The 24205-nt window shown below is 50.1% G+C and overlaps 1 protein-coding gene across 2 annotated transcripts; it reads left to right on the top strand.

Moving 5' to 3' along the window:
• Nucleotides 1-13550: 13550 nt before the first annotated feature.
• On the top strand, nt 13551-23247 carry Rfc5 (replication factor C subunit 5). 2 transcript variants are annotated; one of them, XM_036172243.1, is made up of 11 exons: nt 13551-13664; nt 14614-14678; nt 15473-15609; nt 16857-16936; nt 17738-17811; nt 18959-19118; nt 19704-19785; nt 20087-20216; nt 20702-20779; nt 21821-21875; nt 22778-23247. In XM_036172243.1, the coding sequence occupies exons 1-11, from the start codon at nt 13588-13590 to the stop codon at nt 22872-22874; spliced, it is 1035 nt and encodes a 344-aa protein (XP_036028136.1). In that variant the 5' UTR covers nt 13551-13587; the 3' UTR covers nt 22875-23247. The 2 variants fall into 2 exon arrangements, with proteins under 2 accessions (XP_036028136.1, XP_036028138.1); XM_036172245.1 differs by lacking the exon at nt 13551-13664 and adding an exon at nt 13676-13888.
• The last annotated feature ends 958 nt before the right edge of the window (nt 23248-24205 follow it).

Raw genomic sequence — 24205 nt, forward strand, 5'->3', positions numbered from 1 at the left:
AGTTCGAGGCCAGCCTGGTCTACAAGAGCGAGTTCCAGGACAGGGTCCAAAGCTACATAGAGAAACCCTATCTTGAAACAAAACAAAACAAATAAATAAATGAATAGAAATAAATAAATCTTTAACAAAAAAACTTTTTAAAAATAAGATGTAGACCAGGACCAGGCTAGCCTTGAACTCAGAGTTCTGCCTGCCTCCACCTCAGAAAGGCTGGGATTGAAGACATGTACCACCACACGCAGCTTGGGCTGAAGTTTTAATAGGTTTGTCATGGAAGTACCAGCCAGGTGTGGATGTTGTCACCTTGTAATCCCAGCAGAGGGGAGGTGGAGCTGAGGGGGATCCTGGGAGTTCTCTGTCCAGTCAGTCAAGTCTAAATAGTGAGCTCCAGGTTAAGCAAGAGACCCTGTCTCAAAAAACTTAAATGGAGAGTGACTGAGAGACAGCAGCCACATTGACTTCTGGTCTTTAAACACATACAGAGAGCCCCATAAGCACGTGTGTACACATATATATACCCCCAACACACATACACACACACACACAGCCCCATATGCACACATATACACACATGTATACTCCTGTTAGCATTCAGACCTGCTCTTGAGGACCTGCCCAGCGTCCTGACAACATGGTCATCTTTGAGAAAACTTCGCCCCTTTCTCTCTCTCTCCCTCTCTCTCTCTCTCTCTCTCTCTCTCTCTCTCTCTCTCCCCCCTTTAACAAAACTTTCCATGTGAGTGCTATCACATGGTATGAGTAACTTTCCACCATGCCCCTTGGCTCCACCCACCAAGGCTGGTTTTAAAATACAGCAATACCCCCCAACACACCACACACACACACACACACACACACACACACACACACACACACACCTGATATGGACCCTTTTCTATTCTTTCTTTTTCCTTAAGTCACAGATGCTGGATGAAGCCACACTGCCCCACCAGCCAAGGCAGCTGAAGCAGTGCATGGGGGAGGGGTGCGTGGAGGGGCACAGGCTGCTTTTGTCCATCAGATGTCCGATCAGGAGAAAGGTGCCCAGGTCACAGCTGACATCAGCCATGGGCTAAGGATCAGAAAGTTCCTTAATATGGCCACACTCTGGAACATGTGTGTGTGGGGGGGGGGTGCACCTGTGGGAGTAGTGTCCATGCAGGTAGAGGCCGAGAATTGACATCAGGAGACTTTGATATGGCTCTTCACTTTGTTTTTGAGACAGGGTCTCTCACTGAAGCTGGAGCTCATGGATTCTGCTAACCTGGATGTCCTGGCACACCTAGGAATCCTGCCTCTGCTGGGATTACAAGGTTCACACCACCACACTCAGCTCACACCTGGTTTACACCACCACAGCTGGCTCCAGCCTACATACACGCGCTGTACACATGTCATCGACGGAGCATCTCCCAGCTCCGAACACGGGCTCTTCTGAAACAGGGTTTCTCTGTGTAGTCCTGGCTGTCCTGAAACTCACTCTGTAGACCAGGCTGGTCTCAAACTCACAGAGATCCGCCTGCCTCTGCCTCCCGAGTGCTGGGATTAAAGGCTTGTGCCACCACTGTCTGGCTGAACACAAGTTCTTTAATGGGCTTTCATTTTCTTTGAAGAAAGGGGAAGGGGGAAACCATCCAGGGAGAGACGTATCCCAGATCTCCATGTTTTGTGCTTGTCCAAGTAGAACCCATGGAAAGGGTGGCAGGCTAGCCTTTCTCCGCAAATGTCAAAACTGTTGTATTTTGATCATGACAAGGAGGAATGTTGGCTCTTCTTCTTCATACTTGATTTTAGCCACAAAGCAGAGATGTACTGACTTTTCTTTCTTTCCTTTTATGAAAGATTTAAAGCTGAATAAACTAAAACAAATGTTCGTCCTGGTGTGATGGTTCACACCTATATAACCCAGATTATACTGAACCCAGGAGGCCCAGACAGGAAGTTCATGAATTCCAGGCCAGCCTGGGCTATAGTGAAAACCTGTCTCAAAAGAAATTATGAAAACTTGCCCACGATTCTGAACTCTGTCTCCATGTTCCCGCTTTGGTCTGACTCACCTGCCCTCCTCTTTCAGTGGGGCTCTGTTAGGCCTGTCTTGTCAGGACACTCACAATTGCAGCTCTCAGGGTCCCCAGCTGGGTCAGACTGTTGAACACTTTTCTCCTCTGGGATCACATAGAAGCTTCCAACACTGTGAAAACTAGCCAAAAGGGATGAAACATCCAGGTTGGAACCAGCTCGATTTCTCCATTCCCTTCTGCCATGATGTCCTATGCCTCCCGATCGACCGGAAATCGATGGCTCTGAATGGCCCTGGGCTAAAGCTCTAAAAGCATGAACCCAGAGGAACGTGTCCTCACATAACTCTCTTTGGGTGTTATGTCAGAGCAACGGCAGGTGACACTCCGGGACAGCCCATCAGTGAGCTGTCCTTACATCTCAGGAGGAAGCCATATGCTCCCATGCTAGAATGGAAAGCAGGGACTCGTTGAATTGACCACTTGGCATTGTTACCATCGAGGCTACACCTTCACCATCATATAACTAAGCCGCAGGAGAGCCTTTTCCCACATAAGGGGCAGCGGCCGTTCTATCGATTCATGAAGCTGCTCCCCACCAAAGAGAAAGCTTGCTAACTGCCGTTAGCGATCTCTAGGAGTCAGCTGTGGCACTTTGGTGACTCACTATCTCTTCTGTCCCCGGGAGCACCTTCTCCTGGTGCCATAAAACAGCAGTATGTGGGTGTGGGAGGGGAGGGATGGGACAGGAAATGACCGTGCTATTTTCTTGTGTCCGATGCTGCCGTAGGCTCTGTTCTGACTCTACTCATTGTTTTTCAAGAACTAACTTGAAGCCGGGTGGTGGTGGCGCACGCCTGTAGTCCCAGCACTCGGGAGGCAGAGCCAGGCGGATCTCTGTGAGTTCGAGGCCAGCCTGGGCTACAGAGTGAGATCCAGGAAAGGCGCAAAGCTACACAGGGAAACCCTGTCTCGAAAAAACAAAACAACAACAAAAAAAAGAACTAACATGACCTTGATTTTACCAAGCAGCTCATGTTGAGCTCTCTACATCTGAGTACAGTTTAGCTTTAACCACTGCGGGCCTTCCTGGTGTCGAAGCAGGTGGATCATTTTGAAATAAGTATATATGGAGTTTAAGTCCTGTGACTTTCCAGTGTGCCACACCACCAGCATTTGGGAGTTATGTGATGGGAAAGTGTTTCCAAGGTTGCCCTTTTACATGTTAATTTTGCAAAATTCATCCACAATTAGAATTTCAAATCACCTGAGCAACAGAAGGAAATAAATAAGAAGTTGATCATCAAAACTAGGAACTTAGTTAGAATCCAGCATTAAGAAGACAATTAATTAATCGGCACAGACTGAGGATAACCTGTAATTGCCAGCTCAGGCCAACATTTGCCAGACTATGACATCCTGAATTGGTTGTTTTTCCCCCAATACTCTTAAATAAACAAAATGCTAAAACTAAAGCAGAGATTAGCATACCTTACCGTCTCGTGACTCAGAAACATGAGCTACTCCTTCAGGAAGAAAATGGCTTTTGTTAAATTTTGTTAAACTATAGACTTGAAGTAATCTTTAAATTTCAAAACTTTCCCAAAACATTATTGTCCAAATGTTCATAATAACAAATGTGTGAATTATTTTCATTTTTCATGGTCTGCCACATCTCTCAGATTTGGAAGACGATCTAGTTCTATTTGCTTCCCTTTAAAATTTTTCTTTCCTTTTCTTTTCTTTTTTAGGGCTGGAGAGATGGCCTAGAGGTTAAGAACAACAGCTGCTCTTGCAGAGGACGCAGGTTCAGTTCCACACATGGCAGCTCACAGCCACCTGTGACTCCAGTTCCAGGGAACCTGATGCCCTGTTCTGACCTTCATAGGCATGTACACACACACACACACACACACACACGCACGCACGCACGCACGCACGCACGCACGCACGCACGCACACGTGCAGGAGCAAAACACATGTATAAAACAAAAGTAGGTCAATTGTAAAAGTTTAAAAAAGAACTTTCTGGAATGTTAGCCACTGGTAGACTGTCCACGAGCCAGGCATCGCCCTACACCTATGGACTAGTGGGCAGCATTAGTTGGACTCAGTGGTTTAAAAAAGAAGGAGGAGGAAGAGAAGGAGGAGAGGAGGAGGAGGCATGAAGTTGGGCAGAAGACAGGGAACAAAATACTAAAAGAGTTGGATGGAGGGGATGGGGGTAGGTATGATCAAAATAGATTGAATACATGTATGAAATTCTCAAAGAATAAAATCAACATACATATCTTATATATACGAATTCTCTGGGGTGAAGGAATGTATGTGGGTTGGGGAAGGAATGAGAGGGTGTCTTGGTTAGGGTTACTCTTGCTATGATGAAACACCATGACCAAAAGCAAGTTGGGAAGGAAAGTGGGAAAGAGTTTATTGGCTTACACTTCCACATCTTAGCCCATCATTGAAGGAAGTCAGGACAGGAACTCACACAGGGCAGGAACCTGGAGGCAGGCACTGATGCAGAGGCCATGGAGGGGAGCTGCTTACTGACTTGCTCCCCATGGCTTGCTCAGCCTCCTTTCTTATAGAACCCAGACCACCGATGACCCCATCCACCATGGGCTGGACCCTCCCCCATCAATCACTAATTGACAAAATGGCCTCCAACCTCAAGCTAAGGAGGCATCTTCTCAGTTGAGGCTCCCTTCTCTCTGTTGACAACACCTTGTCTCAAGCTGACACAAAACTAGCCAGTACAGAGCCTGTTTACAGGTGTGTTTGGTTGTGTAAGGACAGATGTCAGCTTCCCAGGAGTCCTCCAGAGCCATCACACTTGTTCAGTTGTTTTTAGACAAGGTCTTTCTACATAGTCCTGGCTGCTCTGGATCTCGCTCTGTAGCCCAGGCTGTCCTTGAACTCACAGAGATCCACCTGCCTCTGCCTCCCAAGTACTGGGATTAAAGGCATGTGCCACCATGCCCATCTCTCTCACTGTTTTTGAGGCAGGGCTCTCACTGAGACTGGGCCTCACCCTAGTAGGCTAGACTGGCAGGCCAGCCCCAGGGATCCTCTCGCCTCTGCTTCCCCAGTGCTGGGATTAAAAGCACCCACGACCTCACACAATTTTTTTTTCACATGGTGCTAGTATCGATCTTGGATCCTCATGCTTGCGTGACAAGCCCTTTACCAGCTGAGCTGCCTCCCCAGTCACAATATGAAATGATACAAAGAACGTACTTGGACCGTCTTTGCCTGAAACACAGAGATATCATCAGGTTCAAAAGGCTCTTCCAGTTGACAAGAAGCAACCTTCTTTCTCTGTTTCTGAGCTTTTTTGTGCTTCATTGCAGCACAGTGTGTGTTTAAACCATACTTCTCAAATCACATTCTCCTGGACGTCTGTGAAATGCTCTGAGAGAGAGAGAGTTTAGGAGGAATCGAAGGGTCGGGGTGACATGCCTACAGATGGCCATTCTTCGTGTCCCGTGCAGTGCCAGGTCAGTGACAACATAATACAGTGCAATGAACGAAAGGGGATGGTAATTTGGGTCTTTTATCACTGTGTGTCCTCGCGTGGGGGAAGTGGCCTTTGGCTGATAAGATTTCAGGGTCCCAGCAAGACAGTTTAAGGGGTTAAAGCATTTGTTCTGCAAGCCTGATGTTCTGAGTGTGAGCCCCAGAACTCTAAGTGGAAAAAGAAAACTGACCCCACCCACTCCACACAGGTCATCTTCTTACCTTCACATGTACACTCACTGTAACATGTATGTATACACACACACACACACACACACACACACACACACACACACACACCCAAAGACTTTCGTTTGTTTTGTTTTGAGATAATGTCTTACCCCGTAGGTCCGGAATTCACTGTGTAGCCCAGGTTAGCCTCCAGCTCACAGCTGCACTCTCCTGCTGCAGCTTTCCACGTGCAGTGTCTGGCTTAAGATCTCTTTTTCTCTTCTTCATACTCCCAGCCTACAGTACGAGGATAAAGGGGCAGCGACCCACTGCTTGTTTTGCGTACAGTCAGTACAACGGGTCCATACCCAAACATTGGTTCCCAATGGCTTTTTCCGTGTTCACCAAGCCGAAGCAGCCTGAGAGGAGCCAGAGACAAGCCGGGCTTCTCAAAACCCTTTTGTCTTTCTTCATTAGAATGACCCCAGAGATTGTAGCCCAAGGCGACGACGATGCTGAAATCAAAGTGAGAAGATAAAGAACAACTCCAAAAAGGAGATTTTTTTTTTAAATTTCCCCAGCCAGCAGCATCGTTTATTAGTGTGACAAAAAATCAGATTGAGAATTAAGGGCTGCATTTTCTGGTGCAGATTCATCACAAGAGAGAATTCGCCCCTCCCCCAAGCAATTAAGCCTCAGAGTTCTGGGGTGTCAGGATTGCCCAACCCAGGGGAGCAGGAACAGCAACTGAACTGTTAAACCCCCAAAGGGCCTGAGAGGGAAGAGGTGGGAGTGGAGGCTGGGAGAGGGAGAGCTCTTCATTTCTCCAGAGATGCTGAACAGCCAGGAAGGGCAGGACAGTGGGCTAGAGAGACTGCCAGCCTCCAGGGCCGTACCAACCGACACTGGCAGGTAACTTGCCCAGAGACCCACCCTATTCACAGACAGAGCCTGGGACTCGGGCCCCACTTCTAACAAGTTCCCAGTCAGTGTTACTCACATTCTATCTCTATTTAGCTCTCAGAGAAGTTCAAACCAACTGTGTGGTATCAGAGAGACGATAAATGTTCTGGATTGTCGTAAGTCTGAGTTACAAGCTGAGAGAAAAATAACAATATTGCTGTTAATATTCAGAGAGATGTGTGTGTGTGTGTGTGTGTGTGTGTGTGTGTGTGTGTATGAATCAGCTTTATATGACTGTAACGTGACACCTGAGACATTCAATTTACAGAGACGATTCCTTGATTCACAGTCTATGGTAGGCTGGTGCCTCCGTTTTTCAGCCTATGGTAAGGCAGAACGTCATGGCTGGAGCACGTGGAGGAGGAAGCTGTTCACTTCATGGTAGACAGGAAGTGAAGAGAGATAAGAAGAGTCTGGGCTCCCATTATCCCCTTCAAGGGCATGCCTACCAATGACCTAAACACCTCCCCGCAGGTCCCACCTCTTGAGAGTACCAAGCTGAAGACCAAACTCCACACAAGCCATGCAGCCATTTGCAGATCTGTACTGTACCAACCAACAAATGGCGTCTCTTTCAACAGAAAGCACTGATGGGCCAGTGGCCATCTTCCAACCTTTTGCGCCAGTTTTTCTACAACTTCCTGAACAACTTCAAGGAAAAAGAAGAGAACAAAGGGCTGGAGAGATGGCTCAGAGGTGAAGAGCACCGACTGCTCTTCCAGAGGTCCTGAGTTCAATTCCCAGCAACCACATGGTGGCTCACAAGCATCTGTAATGAGAGCTGGCGCCCTCTTCTGGCCTGCAGGCATGCATGCTGTATACACAATAAATAAATCTTTTGGGATTGGTGTGTAAAATGAAAAAATTTTTAATAAATTAACATGTTTAATAATAAAAAAAAAGAAGAGAACAAAACTGGACCCTCAGACCCACCAGTCAACCTCTGGCCCATGTTCATGCACGGGTGAGAAAGCCTGCATGCATGCACAAACTCACACCACCTCCTACACACACACACACACACACACACACACACACACACACACACACGCACGCACACACTTAAAAAAATGAACTTAAAACAAACAAAACTAGTTCCTACCTGCAGTTGCTTGTGCCTGAATCCAGAAATCCAGAGTCCTCCTAAAGGCCAGTGTGACTGACCAGCACGTATTCCCTGTCATGTGTCATGTGATTCAGGGTTGGACTCCCAGAAGCTGTGAGCTCCCCCACTGATTTGGCTCACTGGAGGGGCTTCGGCCTTTTTTTTTTTTTTTTTTTTTTTTTTTTTTGAGACAGGGTTTCTCTGTGTAGCTTTGTGCCTTTCCTGGAACTCACTCTGTAGCCCAGGCTGGCCTCAAACTCACAGAGATCCACCTGGCTCTGCCTCTGGGACTACAGGCATGCGCCACCACCGCCCGGCTCGGCCTTTATTTTGAGTGCAGTTCATCTCTGCTCCACCTCCCAGTGGAGTCCTCCAGCCTTCCTCACGATTGCACAACTGAGACCGTGCCTCCTTCCTGTATGTGGGCTTTCTGCTCAAATCTTACACTGAAAACTTGAGCTGGGCGCAGTAGCTTGTGCCTTTAATTCCAGCATTTGAAGAGCTGAAGCAGGGGCATTGTCCTGAGTCTAAAGCCAGCTGTGCTACAGCACCTAGAAAGGAAGGGAGAAAGGGAAGGTGGTAGGTAGGGGAGGGGGGAGCAGGTGAGGTGGGAGATCAGGGTGTCAGAGGGATATTTAAAGCTTCCCAGGTACTCTTTGAAAACAATTTTACTTTTATGTGTGTGTGTGTGTGTGTGTGTGTGTGTGTGTGTGTGTATGGGTGTGTGCAGGTGAGTGTAGGTACTCTTAGAGGCCAGAAGAGGGTGCCAGATTCCTTTATAATTGGAGTTACAGGTAGTTGTGAGCTACCTGTTATGGGTACTGGGAATTGAACTCCAGGCCTCTGCTAGATCAGTAGGAGCTCTCAGCCCCTGAGCCATCCCTCCAGCCCCTTCCCAGGTGGCTTTAATTCTAAACCACCCATACCCATTTTCCAGATGCCAATATTGAGGTCAAAAGACATGCTAAGTAACTTACTCAAAGGATTAGATCTTCAAATAATAGTAAAGGTGGGACTAAGCAACCCCCTCCTCCACACACAGGACACTTACTAGGATGTCTTGGTTTTTATGTCATGTTCCAGTGAGGACTAAGTCAGTCTTGATGGGGCAGGGCACTGTTTGGGACTAAGTTCTTCAAGTTAGACTCAACACATCTGGCCAAACCAGATGGAATCACCACACCAAGAGACAGGCCATCAAATGGAATTTAAGGTGAGTCAGCTTTCCAAAAATCAACAGTATGTGAACAGCTGACCATGGGGTCTGGTCAGCGGAAGTAGGAAGAGTAAGAGTGTCCTGTCACTCCAACCGTTGATATCATCCTATGTTCTCTGACTACAATGAAATGCCTGGGTCACACATGACGCAAAGAGGTTTATTTAGCTCACAGTTCTGGAGGCTAAGAATCCATCTTTGGCCCCATCACTGGACTCCTGATGAGGATAAATGGTGATGGCATCCTGGTGGGAGAGATAGCCAGACAGAATCAGAGGTCAGGCCTCTTTTGTAATAGCTCCACGAGACAGCAATTAGCCTCCTGTATGAGGTGATACCAACCTTACCTAGAGAACCACATTGAAAGAAGGTCGGAAGCCAGGCAGCAGTGGCGCACACCTTTAATCCCAGCACTTGGAGGCAGAGCCAAGCAGATCTCTGTGAGTTCGAGGCCAGCCTGTTCTACAGAGTGAGATCCTGGATAGGCACCAAAACTACACAGAAAAACCCTGTCTCGAAAAGAAGAGGGGGGGGCAGGGAGGGAGGGAGGAAGGAAGGAAGGAAGAGGGGGCTTGTCCATTACCTTAGGCTGGCTATTGTCTTGCCTTTGTCTTCTCACCATTAGGATTACACACACACACCCCACCCCCCCCCCCACCCCCATCACCACCACCACCACTCCTGCCTTTTTACGTGGGTCTGGGGAACACACTCAGGCCCTCACGCTTACACAACCAGCGCTTTACTGACTGAATTTGCTCCCGTCTTGTCTGACTCTTCCAACCCGAGGAGGGGACACTACCATGCAAAGGGTTACTAGCAGTTTGAATTAAAGCATGGTGGCACAATGATAGACCCATGATGGCATGTCACTGCCAACGGTCTTCGTTACTTTTCTATGGCTGCGAGAGACACCATGACCAAGACAACTTATAGAGACTAAAAAGCTTAGCCAGGCGGTGGTGGCGCACGCCTCTGATCCTAGCACTCGGGTGGCAGAGGCAGGTGGATCTCTGTGAGTTCGAGGCCAGCTTGGTCTACAGAGTGAGATCCGGGAAAGGCGCAGAGCTACACTGAGAAACCCTGTCTCAAAAAATAAAAAGAAAAACAAAACCAAAAAAGAGTTTATTGGGAGCTCACCATTTCAGAGGGTTAGAGTTCATGATCATCATGGTAGGGAGTGTGGCAGCAGGCAGGCAGACAGTCAGGCAAGGTGCTGGAGCATGTTTTCGGAAGGATTAAGGGGTGTGGCTATGTTGGAGGAAGTGTGTCACTAGAGGTTGCAAAAGCCCACACTGTTCCCAGTTAGCTTGCTCTTTCTCTCTCCATTCATGGTTTTTGTCTCAAGATGCTACTGCTCCAATATCGTGGCCATGTCTGCCTGCCTGCTGCCCTCTTCCCCACCGCAATATAGTGGAGTCACCCTGTGAAACTGTAAACAGGTCCCCAGTTAAATGCTTTCTTATGTCGGGCATGGTGGTGCACACTTTTAATCCCAGCACTCGGGAGGCAGAGGCAGGCAAATCTATGTGAGTTCGAGGTCAGCCTGGGCTACAGAGTGAGTTTCAGGACAGCCAGGGCTACACAGAGAAACCCTATCTGGAAAAACCCAAAAAAAAAAAAAAAAAGAAAAAAGAAAAAGAAAAAAATGCGGGGTTGGGGATTTAGCCCAGTGGTAGAGCCTAGCAAGAGCAAGACCCTGGGTTCGATCCTAAAAAAAAAAAGAAAAGAAAAATGTTTTCTTATGTAAGTTGCCTTGGTTATGGTATCTCTTCACAGCAAAGGAAAAGTAACTAAGCCCGCCACACCTTCTAATCCTTCCCAAACAATTCCACCAACACAACAAAGTATTCAAATAGATGAGCCTATGGGGCCATTCTCATTCAAACTACCACACCAACCTTTGAAGTTTTGTTTGAGATGAAAAAACACGAAACAAGAACAAGATGGGCAGAGAGTGGTAGAAGGGAGGGGCACATGGCACAGTCCCCGAGGCTCTAGCTATGTCAGGGTGTCTAGCTCGTCTGTTTCTCTGTCTCTCTCTCTGTCTCTGTCTCTCTCTCTTTCCCCCTCTCTCCCAATAAAGCTCTAAAAGGTAACCATGGCTTGTGACTTTCCTCCAGCACTGTCCTCTGTTGGCATGGACACTGCGGGTGGCAGCCAGCCACGAGCAGCACCACCATAACCAACAGTCATCCTCACAGCCCCCTATGACCTCCTCCTTTTTTTCTTCGTTTTCTGAGACAGGGTTTCTCTGTGTAGTTTTGGAGCCTGTCCTGGCTCTTGCTCTGTAGCCCAGGCTGGCCTTGAACTCACAGAGATCTGTCTGCCTCTGTCTCCCGAGTGCTGGGATTAAAGGCGTGTGCCACCACTGCCCGGCTTCCAATCCCCCTTCTTCTGTGATGTGTTTTGTTTTGGGTTGGGAACTGGGTCTCATGTACTCCGCTGCTGATAAAATTCCTTCCCGGGAAGACATAACTACCTCTCCTAAGGTTCCCGTGGCAAACCGAGATATGACTCTACTGCCAAAGCTCACTCTTGGGAACCAATTCTTGGGGGCGTCCTTACAGAGCATAGGTGAGAATTACCTACAGGGGTGTGGATGCTCCGTCCACTAGAGACTGGCACCAGAAAGGATCTCCCCAGCAGGAATGAGGATTTCCTCATCTCCCAGTCTTCTTTAGCTTATATGTCTCGCCCTACCCTGTCCACGTGCAATCAAGGCAGCATTGTTTACAGTAAGTTGCAGGGAACGCTGTATACTCAGGTGAAATCTTCCACAAGGGAGGCAAACAGTCAAAAAGTCTAGCAGGTGTAATTCTTTTGTAAGTGGACACAGCTGAACTTCCCAAGATGGTGGTTGCTTGGCTCCCAGAACAGCTACACACATCACCAGGCTGGCCATGAAACTGGATATGTAGCCAAGGATGAACCCGCAATTCTGATGCTCCTGTCTGCACCCCACAGACTTGTCATAACAGGCACATAATACTGTGCCTGGTTTCTGTGGTGCTGGGAACCAAACCTAGGGCTCTGTGCAGGCCAGAGCTCATGCGCACTGACAACTGAGCCACACACCCCACCCCACCCCACCCCACTTCCCTTGGGTTCCAGGCAGGGCTTAAGCTGCAGGAACAGCTGCCACCTGTGTTTGAGGCCGGTCCTCTCTCTTCTCCCAGCAGGTGACAGTGGCTAATGTCTCCCTCCAACATTGTTTCCCCCACAGCCTCAGGTGTGCCCGGTGCCTTCAAAGGCTTTATTTCCCGGGAGTTGGGAGGCTGGAGGTGGGGAGTTCTAATCCAATTAGTGAAGCCTAGGTCAGTTGAGGCTGCAAAGTGAGACCCTGTCTTAAAATGAAAGCAATCCAACAAATAATAATAAGGGCCTTATTGTGGGTGTTATACACATCCCTTATAGAAAATCCAGAGCAGCCGAAAAGGTGAAAATCGAGCTGTTGAGATGGCTCAGGGGAGAAAAGGACCCGCGGCCACGTATCTCTCTCACACACACACACACACACACACACACACACACACACACACACACACACAAATTGATTAACTAAAATTAATTTAATTTAGTTTTTGTGGGTTTTTTTTTTTTTTTTTCAAGACAGGGTCTCACTATGCAGCTCTGGCTGTCCTGGAGCTCACTCTGTAGACCTTGAACTCAGAGATCTGCCTGCCTCTGCCTCCAAAGTGCTGAGATTAAAGGCTTGTGCCACCCCAGCCTGGCTCAAAATAAAGTTTAAAGATGAAGATAAAATTGGTCTGGAATCCTCTTGATGTTGGGGAAAAAAGTATATGTATGTATGTCTGTATATATATATATATATAAACAAACACACAGATGTCTTTATGTGTGTTTATGTGTATGTGTGAGTATATATGTATGTGAATGTGTATGCATGTGTGTGTATATATGTAACTATTTGTGTGTATATATGTCTGAGTGTGTATGTGTTTCTGTGTGTATGAGTGTATGTGTTATGTGAGTGAGTGTGCACGTATATGAATGTGGGAATACATGTATGCGTGAATGTATGTGTGTATATGTAATTGTATTTCTGTGCGTATGTCTGTACGTATACGTGTGAGTGCAAATGTATGTGTTTATGTGTATGTGTGTCAGTGTATATTATGTGGCTGTTGTGTATATGTATGAGTGGATGTATATTTGTACATGTAATTGTGTTTTCGTGTGTACATGTCTGTACGTGTGCGTGTGCGTGTGCGTGTGCGTGTGTGTGTGTGTGTGTGTGTGTGTGTGTGTGTGTGTGTTGCTGGCTATGGAATCCAGGGCGCACTTCCCACCCCCCCCCCCCCCCCCACCCCGGATTGCCCTTGGCTGGCAGGATCCGGCCTTGGCAAGGCCCTGCCAGGGCCCTGGACTACGGCGCGCGGTAACCCGGCACCTCCTGTGCGGCTGCTGCGGGGTAGCCGGCCGCGCCTCGGGTTGCCCGGCAACCAGCGCCTTAGCAACCGGGAGGGGGCGGGCCGGAGGGCGGGAGGAGGCCGGAAGCGGGAGGCGAAGCCTCGCGAGGGTTGGATTGCGCGCGGACTCCGAGTGCGGCGGGCTGGCGGCAGCTGTCACTCATGGCGGAGGTGGCTCAGCAGCAGCAGCAGCAGCCCCAGCAGCGGCCCGCGGCGGCCCGCGCCCGGAACCTGCCCTGGTAGGAGCGGCCCGCATCCCGCTTCCCGCCCTGCCCGCTCCCGGCTCGCAGACCCCCGGCCTTCTGCAGCCGCTCGCCCTCCCGCGTCCGCACTAACCATCCCGCTCCCGAGGCCTGAGCGCCGCTTGGCAGTCCTCGGGTGCCTCGAGCTTCCTCCGTGCGCCTTGATGACCCTAAGAGACCGATGGCTTCCTTTAGAAAGGCTCAGGGACGCGGGGGAGTAGGTAGGCTTGGATTCGAACTCGGGTGTCCGAATTCAGCGCTTGCTTTGTCTCCTTTCTTGTTACCTTTTATTTATTTGCGGGGGAAGGGAGTGTGGCAGCGCACCCGTGTGGAGGTCAGAGGACAACTTGCAGGACCCGGTTCTTTCCTTCCACCGACGTGGAATCCCCGTGATCGAACCCCGGTCCTCAGTGCCTTTACTTGCTGAGCCATCTTGGGACCCAGGGCTTGAATTCTGAACGGTCCTACAGCAGCTAGCGAGGTTTTAAAAGCAAGCCCGGCGGTTGTTTTGACTTTCCTGGTCTACGCCTGGGGAGGAAGAATTGTCTTGGGCCACACGTTAAAGTCACAGGAATGGAGTCAGACTGTGGCCTTTTGGGTCCGGCTTTTCGAACTCATGGCCCAGCCAAATCATAACTTGCTTGTGAGGATTTGAGTATGAGTTCCTATTCAAGTTGTTCGGGCTCAGTGCTGTTGACCTGGGGACCCGCTGTGGGGGTGGGGCAACTGTCCTGCTCACTGTAGGATGTTCAGTCACCTCCTGACTCCTTCTCACCAGATGCCACTAACACCCTCCGCCCACTTATTACAGCTAATTCCTGACAGATGTCCCCCGAGGGACAGAACCCACCCCTGGCTGTAGCGAGATGTGAAGGGGCTTCTTTGCATGTGACAGAAAACGGCTTGCATTTGTATAAGCTGTAACTCGTGCTGAATCCTATTTCAGGGTTGAAAAGTACCGGCCACAGACCCTGGCCGATCTCATTTCTCATCAGGACATTCTGAGTACCAGTGAGTATCCGTGTGTCTGTTGCTGTGGTTCTTTTGGGGAGGTTTGGATACATTTGGTGGTGATGCTGTCTCTGCTTGGTGACAGTGTAAAGGATCGACTGGACTTACTGGACTTTATAGGATGGGGTGTGTTGGTTCCTTTTCCATAAGTGCACCAAAAAACCTATGAGGACAGAAATTTTTTTTTTTTTTTTTTTTTTTGGTTTTTCAAGACAGGGTTTCTCTGTGTAGCTTTGCGCCTTTCCTGGAACTCACTTGGTAGCCCAGGCTGGCCTCAAACTCACAGAGATCCGCCTGGCTCTGCCTCCTGAGTGCTGGGATTAAAGGCATGCACCACCACCGCCTGGCTCGAGGACAGATTTTTAAAGATTTTCTTATTTTATTGTTTTATTTATTGTTTAGGTGTTTTGTTTACACATACATGTCTGTGCACCATGTGTGCCTGGTTCCTCCAGAGGCCAGGGGGCATTGGATCCTCTGGAAGTGTCATTGTAGGCAATTGTGAGCCACAGTGTAGATGCCAGGAACCAAACCCAGGTCCTCTGTAAGAGCAGCAAGTACTCACTTTACTGCTGAACCAGTCTTTCCAATTCCTCGCCCCATTTTCTAGGACCTCCCACGATAGGTAAGTCCATGGAAGACAGTCAGACTGTGAGGTGACCTCGGGATGTAACCTCCCCGCCTCTGCCTCTGGCTGGGACACTGAAGGATGGAGGACAGCTAGCATAACTCTAGCTTGAGTGAATGGGAAGAGGGTCCCGGGGACTGACGGTGTCTCCTTCCTCCCGCCTCAGTTCAGAAGTTCATCAGTGAAGACCGTCTGCCGCACCTGCTTCTCTATGGCCCTCCGGGGACAGGAAAGACATCCACCATCCTGGCCTGTGCCAAGCAGCTGTACAAAGATAAAGAGTTCGGCTCCATGGTCTTGGAGGTGAATGGGACATTCACTCTACAAGTAGCTGGGACCTCCGGACTCTTAGTTCCCCTAGCTCTCTTTAACTCCCTGGCCTTCTGGGTCCTGGTCGGGTTTGGCCAGCGAGATCTTAGCAGGAGTGGGAGAGGGGGAGTGTCAAATGGGGATGCTGTTTGGACCCACAGGGTGCTGTTAACTTTGGACAGCCTCCACTTCCTTCTCAGAGGTCGCGCCCTCCCCACAGCCTGCTCTACCTCCCATAGCTCGTGTTGAACCCCTTCAGATTGAGGGGTGATAGTACTGCATAGCCCTGTAGCTTCTGTAGACCAGCGGTTCTCAGCCTTCCTAATGCTGCTACCCTTTAATCCAGTTCCTCATGTTGTGGCGACCCCCAACCATAACATTATTTTCATTGCTTCTTCATAACTGTCATTTTGCTAGTTAATCAATCGTAAATATTTGTGTTTCCCAGTGGTCTTAGGAGACACCTGTGAAAGGGTCCATTAGATGCCCCTCCAAAGGGGTCATGACCCACCATAGGTTGAGACCCACCGCTTTAGACTCAAACACCTTTAAAATGGCTGTTTCTTCATCTGGATCTTCTCAGATTACTGCACTGAGATATGCTGCCGTCTGTGGATGTTGGGACCTTGGCTGATAATCTTAATACCCTTAGATTACAGAAATCTAAAAGCTGTTTGAAAGGACCTAGGGAGGGATGTAGCTCATTTGGTAGAGTACTCGCCTACCATCCACAAAGTCCTGGGTTTGATCCTTAGCATGGAATAAACAGGTGCACACCTATCATCCCCGCACTCCGAAAGTGGAAGCAGGGGGATCAGATGTTCGTAGTCATCTTAGGCTGTGTGAGTTCAAGACCAACTTGAGGATAAAAGGCCCTCACTCAAAAGAAGAGCATTTGACTTAGGCCGTGAGTCTCAGCCCCTTGCTGTCCGGTGTTCTTGCTCTAGCTTATTGAAAACCTGAGAGAGGACTAAAATGAGCATCATTTTCTCATGGCAGAGGCACTGGGTCAGAGTTACCAGGCCCTGTGTCTATTTCTTCAGTTTCTGTGGATGGTCCTTGAGGGGCGGGAGAAGGGACATGTGCCATTCAGGATGTTATGTGATGGTGTCATGGGGCTGAATACAGGGAATTCATTTTTAATGATCGTATCTCAGCTGTCCTTAGACGTAGGGAACCAGCCAGGACTTTATAGCTGGCACAGGGTGTGACTTTAACTGCAACCTCTCTCCCGAGTGTAGCTGAATGCTTCCGATGACCGAGGAATAGATATCGTTCGGGGGCCCATCCTCAGCTTTGCCAGCACAAGGACCATCTTCAAGTAAGAATTAGATCTGTCTCTCTCCCCAGAGGCCGTGAAGTCACGACATAGCCTCGCTCACATCTGGTCTTCCCCTTGGCCAGTGTCTAAAGGGAAGGAGGGAGTGACTTGGTCAGAAGTGAGCAGACCAGTCAGGGATGGTCCGAGAGATGTGAGGTGCTAGGGTAGGGTCCTGCCTGGGCCCCCACCAGCCGCAACCCTCGGGATCGAAGTGTTCGTGTGGGTCGTTAGCTGGGTGGACAAGCTGGTCTGAACTTAAACAGAGAGAACTGAGATTGGGAAGGAAGACTGGCATGATGGTCGGAATAAGGAAAGGAAGGGGGCGCTGAGATGGCTCAGTGGGTTAAGGTACTTGCCACCAAGTCTGACGACCTGGGTTCTATCCCAGGAACCCACAGGGTGAAAAGAGAGAACTGACTTCCACAAGTCATCCTATGACCTCCATGTTTGTGCAGTGGCACTTGGAGAGGGTGTATGCGCGCACACACACACAAATGTAATAAATGGGCTTGGGCGTGTGTGGGGCTGCTTGGCCTACTCACAGCCCTGGGTTCCAGCCCCAGTCCCACAAGCAAGCAGCTAGCAAAAGAATCCTGAATAATGAAGAAAAACAATACAGATCAACCCTCACTTCTGGAGAAGGGTTGAAGGCATGACAGGCAGGTGCAAATACGGTGTCAGCCTTCCTTGGGTCTTTTCTCAGACAAGATGGACTTGAGGTACCCAGGTGTGAAGGTGTAGGCTCGGCCTGGGTGTGGGTGTGAGTGGAGGAAACCTCAGCATGTGTGTGTGTTCTTCTAGGAAAGGGTTTAAGCTTGTGATCCTGGATGAAGCTGATGCCATGACTCAAGATGCCCAGAATGCCTTGAGACGAGGTAAGACTAGCTGCCCATCTGACCTGTTGGCCAAGGAGTGTACTGAAGGCCAGGAGTTCTGGGTGTGAGATGATCTTCCCATCGGGAGGCATCTGTTAGTCCTACTGCCCTATGGCCGGGTCCCTTCAGCACCCTGAGTATGGCTGGGGTCTGTCATCTCATCCCCTCTACTGCTGGCTTCCGGTCTGTGTCATTCAGCGGGGATAGGCTTCATTTCCTAATCCACTGGCAGGCCCTCACCACTGGGGGGAAAAAAAACCAGAAACAGACACCAGGCAAGACTCTGAATGTCTGTAGGAGTGGCCATAGTGTGGAGTGAGCCCCGTTTCCCTGTGGAATGGGGCGGTGCTGCTCCTTTTGTGAGCATCCCACTGACACTCCCAGGGAACGTGCTGTTCAGGAGAGCGGCTTCGGGAGCCTGTGGAGATGAGACCTGGGAGGGAAGGGACAGCAGCATCTGTGGTAGGGAAGGAGGCACAGACAGACTTGCTTCTGGTCCCAGCATGTTGGCATCCTTCCTTCAGCAGCTTGTTCTGCCAAGTGACTGTCAGTGTGGGCCGATCTGTGTGGGGACACTGGGTCCCTGCAGAGTGACACTGGTGTCCTGTGCATCTCTCGGGGCTGGCTGTTGCTCCCCGAATGCTCCTAGACTTTCAGGCATGGGCTGCCGGAAAGTGTGCACAGAGCCATCCCCCTGCCTGGAGAAGGTGGGCCTGGGCATCCTGTCAGACAGCACCTTATACAAAGGGAGGGGGGCTCACGGACAGACTGGGCTCAGATCTTGAGGAGACGGCAAGAGTGTGCTAGGATTGTGGCAGATGATTAAAAAAATTCATCTTATGCACTCATGTTTATTACCTTTGAAAGTATAGTGGCAAGCTGGGTGTGGCGGCTCATGCCAGTAATCCCAGCACTCCAGAGGCTGAAGCAGGTGGATCACCTGGAGTTTGAGGCCAGCCTGGGCTACAGAGTTAGATCCACCCAGGAAGATGGTTGAGCTGGACCTGTTGCTCTGTACCCCAGAACACCCCTGCCCCTGCAGACGGCTAGTTCCCTGCTCTTACCACCATCTTACCAACTTTCCCAGGACCCTTTGCACGGTCAGGGTGGACTGTGATGTGAGTGAGGGGTTTGGTTTCTCTCCTAGTGATTGAGAAGTTCACAGAAAACACCAGGTTTTGCCTCATCTGTAACTATCTGTCCAAGATCATCCCTGCCTTGCAGTCAAGGTGCACAAGGTTCCGATTTGGCCCTCTGACGCCAGAGCTCATGGTTCCTCGCCTGGAGCATGTAGTGGAAGAGGAGAAGTGAGTTTGTTTTACAAGAAGGGAGGGCTGGGGTCTCGGGACTGAGCGGCAAGGAGGTTGGGCCGAGTGCCTATCTAAGGGGAAGCCTTGGGGACCACTGGCTACTGTCATTTTCTGTGGGCCCTGGACATTCTACCTCACGAGCCCTTTTGACTTTTCCTGACCTCCCCCTGCATTCCTGAAAGCTGTCCCCTGTCATGGGAACTGACTATTGCTGAGTCCCTTTTCATAGACAGTGCCAGAGAGGAGAGGTTCAGAGACATCCATTCTGTGCAGTCAGAATCAGAGCTGCAGCCTCTTTCTCCCTGAAAAAGGTGCTCACGGCAGCCACTTCCTTAGGCCCTTGGTCCACAGTTAAGACTCTGGGTGGGGCTTGGCTACTCATGTGACATGTGTCCCTGAGCACTGCGGTAGCTTCTGGATGCTACAGGTCGGGAAAGTGCCGTCATCTCCGTTCTGATGTTCTTCTTCTTGTAAAGCCCTAACCATTCGAGGCCAGCTTGTTCCCTGTGGTTGATGATGTCTGTACTCTTTTTTTTGGGGGGGGGGAGACTTTGATTAACTCCTTTGCCTGTTTCCTTTTAGTGTTGACGTAAGTGAAGACGGAATGAAAGCCCTCGTCACTCTGTCCAGTGGGGATATGCGAAGGGCTTTGAACATTCTGCAGGTACGATCCCGCTCCAGACATGTCAAACCACTGCTTTGAAATAGCTTTACCATACATTCATTCATGAGCCTAGAACCAGTGAGACGCACCTTGTCTCACACCAGCTTCCTGCCTGTGTGTTCTGATGGGAAGACCCAGAGCTGCTGAAGAGGACCTGGGGAGAGTGCTGCCCCTCCACAGTGGGCAGCAGCATCCGGAGCGGAGGGCAGCCCTGCCAGTGTGCAGAGCATGGGGTTCCCTGGCCTGTGTCATGTCACCAGCAGGCAGCTGCTGACAGCCCTGGGTCCTCTCCTGTCTGCAGAGTACCAATATGGCCTTTGGGAAGGTGACAGAAGAGACTGTCTACACCTGCACCGGGCATCCCCTCAAGACAGACATTGCCAACATTCTGGACTGGATGCTGAATCAAGACTTCACCACCGCCTACAGAAGTATCCTTTCTGGTGCCTGCTGCCATGTTCAGGCCTGAGGGGCCCAGGAGCCCAGGCTACAGCCGGCACCTGCACCTCCCCGGTGTCCCCAGGTGGAGAGTACCCTTCTCTTCCTGAGTGGCTCTGGCCTGTGAGAGGCTGAAGGTAGCTCCTCCACTCACAGTTAGGCCTTGGGTGCAGGAGACAGTCGTTAAAATGGACCTCGTTACCTTGTTTTTCAATGAGATGAAAAGCTACAGATAACAGTGTGATCTTTTAAAGAGCTGTTTGCTCTGCTAAGAGACAGAGCTGCACTTTTTAGAAAAGCCTTATTGAAGATAAAACGGGACAAGTTAGAAATGGGCCTACGTGCAGCTCCAAGTAGAGAGGCATCTGTCTGTGCTGGGATGAAAAGCCCTACTTTGAAGTCACTCGCCAAGGGCTGGGGGAAGCCTCCCTGAAGCGTGTTCTGGAATGGTCTCCTCCCCTTAGCTGTTCCTCCCTAGACATCATGGAGCTGAAGACTCTCAAGGGCTTGGCTCTGCATGACATCCTGACCGAGGTTCACTTGTTTGTGCACAGAGGTAACTGGTGGCCCCTGGTGTGGAGCGGGGAGGAGGTATGCCTTTGGGATGGCTACAAAGGGTGAGGCCTTCACTGCGGCACAGAACAGGCAGTTCTGGACTGCTGTTAAAACTTTGTTCCAAACCCTTCTTAATCTCTGACCCCTAGAGGCCAACCTTATCTCAAGGGAACGTCTTAGAGCAGAAAGTAGTATATTTCACTTGTCACTCTTGTTACATGCTCCCCACACTAGGGACTGAACCCAGCACATGCTGAACACATGGCCTACCTTGGGGCTATAGCCAGACCTCGTTTGGGGTCTGCACCCAGAGCTGTGGCATCCGAAGCGCACACAGTACACTGAGCTGCTCTCCAGCCCAGGAGTCACGTTTCTAGGATCACCTCCCTCAGAGGGGAGGGCTGTGTAAACAGCAGTCTTTGGAATCTGCCCTTAAGTTCCCTGCTTCCTGCCTTCTGTTTCTGGGATCAGTCTCAGCTTGGGCCATACCTGGGAGTAGCCCCAGATAATTCAGTCGGTATGGGGTGGGGGCAGGGAGAGCCAGATGCCAGCTTTTGGAGGAGGCCCTCCAGTGAACCCCTCCGTATAGCCTTTTGGAGGCTTTCTCCCAGCAGCTTCCTCCAAATGAAAGGGCTCCATCAGGCAACCATGCCAGTGCTTGTGTGGGACCTACTGCTTACATTTGGCCTCAGAACTCGGTGTGAGCTTTCTAGTTCATGGGTAGCCATCACCCACCATGGGCAGTGTTGACTTGTCTGTTCTAATGATCCCTGGACTGGGAGATACGGACTATAGGTATGAATGTGTTTGGTTTGGTTTGGTGATGGAATTTATCTCCCTGTGCATGCTAGCCAGGCACTCTTTACAGCCACACTGAACAAAAAAGACAGAACAGCCAATAAAGACCCATGGGGCCTATAGCATCCTTAGCTTACTGGTCTGGTAGCGCTCGCTCAGGTCACTGCTGCCTACCTGAGGCCCGGCCCTGCCAGGTGTCTGTGGAAGAGACGCATCTGACTCTATTGATTTTGTTTTTCCCCAGTTGACTTTCCATCTTCGGTTCGGATACATTTATTGACCAAGATGGCAGACATCGAGTGAGTGTTCCCAGATTCAGTTCTCTGGCTGTCCCTCTCTTGTGAGCTTTTTAGTTTCAGCTGGTGTGGCTTCAGCATGTGTGCCGTCCAGGCATGGGTGCTGGAGTTCAGGGGAGTGCAAGTGGAATGTGGGGAGGCTGTGCGCTGCCTGCACAACACCGGGGAGTAGTGCCAGGGCAAGCACCACTCACTGCTCAGGCCGTGTCTGAGCGGAGGTCACTTCAGTCCTCAGCGTGGGGTGCAGGTCGTCTGGGGGTACCCTGCTACCCGCTGACTAAGGCATGTGGCATACAGGAGCACAGTGGAGGAAGAGCAAACAAGCTCCATTTTCCACTTTGCCCAGTTCAGTAAACACTGCCATCAGTCCCTGGTAACACTGGTGGCTGTCTTAAATGGACAGCATACTGGGCCCCAGCTGAATGTCAGCATTGCCAGCTCCAGGAGGTTGTCACTGGCTCATGTAGACAAATTGGGTCATTTTCTGTCCCTACACTGGGAGCGATTTTGCTTCGGTGCCTGGGCATTTAAAAGTGACGAGATGAACCGCCAGTGTCCTGCTTTACCGCCAAGCCCCAAACCTCCAGCTTCCTCCTGCAGGGGCACAGTTCCTCGTATCGGGGGTATACTCTTCGTCACATGCACCCTGCCGTCTGTAGATGGTGAAGTGGGTGGGCTTCAGAAGCTGCTGCTGCTGCTAGGTTTTCCATCTGTCCTCAGCGGTGTCAATCAAGTGGCTGAGCAGCGTTGGAGGGCACAGACAGGAAGGAGTGCTAGCCAGGGTGGTTTACAGCTCGAGCGTCCCTAGCAGGCCATGTCAGCTCTCAGGTTCTCACCCTCATAGGCAGAGCCTGGGTGTACTTTATACTTAGCTTGGGGTCGGTGTCTGGGGTCGGTGTCTTCAGGTACAGACTGTCCGTGGGCACCAATGAGAAGATACAGCTGAGCTCCCTCATCGCTGCATTTCAAGTCACCAGAGACCTGATTGTCTCAGAGGCCTAGATGCTCCATGTCCTGCTGGCCCGACCTCAGGCCCATCGGTGACAGGACAGAGGACTTGCTTACCTGTGAAGTATTGCCCTGGACCACTGGACAAAAGCGCTCACAGAAGTCTCCCCAGGCATTGGGGCAATGATCTCTGTGGCTGTTTGAGTGAAGACCTACAGAGCAACATTAATCTCTAGCAGTCCACACTGCTTGTCTTTGGTAGGGGAAAATAAGTCTCTGGGTGGGGGTATGTCTTTGAAGTCAGTTGCCGGGATGACAACATTTGTCTTATCTGTTAGGTCTGCAGTTAATGTTCAAATTGAACACACTTCAGATGTCTTCCAACTCAAGGTCTGCATCTCTGAATTTAAACGTTCTCACTTTTGTATCTACTTTACCTTGGTACTAGTGGATTTCTGATCAAAACTACTCTGTTAGAAAACTTCGAGCGCTTGCCTAGCAAGTGCAAGGCCCTGGATTCGATCCTCAGCTAAAAAAGCAAAACTTCAAATTGGTTTTCTGTGGCCCAATGTGGTCCCCTGCCCATAATATCAGGACTCAGGAGGCTGAGGCAGAATTCTTGCAGGCCAGCCTGGTGAGATACACCCCACCAGAAACAAAATACTGGTCTTTGTCTCTTAGAAGGATTCCCAGCAGGTTCCAAATTCTATTGTGATGATAGCAAAGAGACTGTACTAACACAGTTAGCCTTCAGACTGCCTATCTGGCCATTGGCTGTGCAAACCACTTAGGGAGGGATGGGATGCTGTGGGTGTTCCTGTCTGCGCAGCTGGGCTGCCTTTACCCCAGTCCTCCATGGGAAGAATAAGGTGCTTGTTCAGTGTGACGTGCCTGCTCCTGCCTTCCTGTCAAGGCTTGTCTCCAGTGTCAGCATAAACTCTCCTTGGAGGCTGTTAAACCATTGCCTACAGGCCTCTCTGTACAACGGTAGAGAAGCGTTGTGCACTCCCTCAGGACCAGACTCCCTCGGGCTAGATGAGGGGCGGGGCACAGCTACCAACACTGGAGAGCCCCGGGTGGGCCATGACCAACTGCTGTTCATCACATTAGCTGTGCAAAGTGCATTGGAACTGGAGACATTTTCAGCACGCTGCACCTTGAAGTTAAGCATGTGCTGTGTAAGGGAGAAATGTTTTCTTGTCAATGGAGAGCATGGTCCCCAAGTTTTCCAGTGAAGTTTAAAGAAGCTGCAGCCGAGTGGCCAGTGCTGGAGGCAAGTATCTCCACCATGTGGCTCATGCCCACGAGTGTCCCCACTTTGTGCTTGTTTTAAAGTTTTTTCTTTTTTTTTTTTTTTTTTTGAGCTGAGGACCGAACCCAGGACC

This window comes from Onychomys torridus, chromosome 22 (assembly GCF_903995425.1).
Source record: "Onychomys torridus chromosome 22, mOncTor1.1, whole genome shotgun sequence".
In the NCBI taxonomy this organism is placed as follows: Eukaryota; Metazoa; Chordata; class Mammalia; order Rodentia; family Cricetidae; genus Onychomys; species Onychomys torridus.

Bases quoted from the DNA above. Each gene is read 5' to 3' on its own strand.
- Rfc5 (XM_036172243.1), top strand. From the start codon at position 13,588: ATGGCGGAGGTGGCTCAGCAGCAGCAGCAGCAGCCCCAGCAGCGGCCC. The intron at 14,679-15,472 runs GTGAGTATCCGT...CTCCCGCCTCAG, and splicing joins TCAGGACATTCTGAGTACCA to TTCAGAAGTTCATCAGTGAA. The intron at 21,876-22,777 runs GTGAGTGTTCCC...CGGTGTCTTCAG, and splicing joins ACCAAGATGGCAGACATCGA to GTACAGACTGTCCGTGGGCA.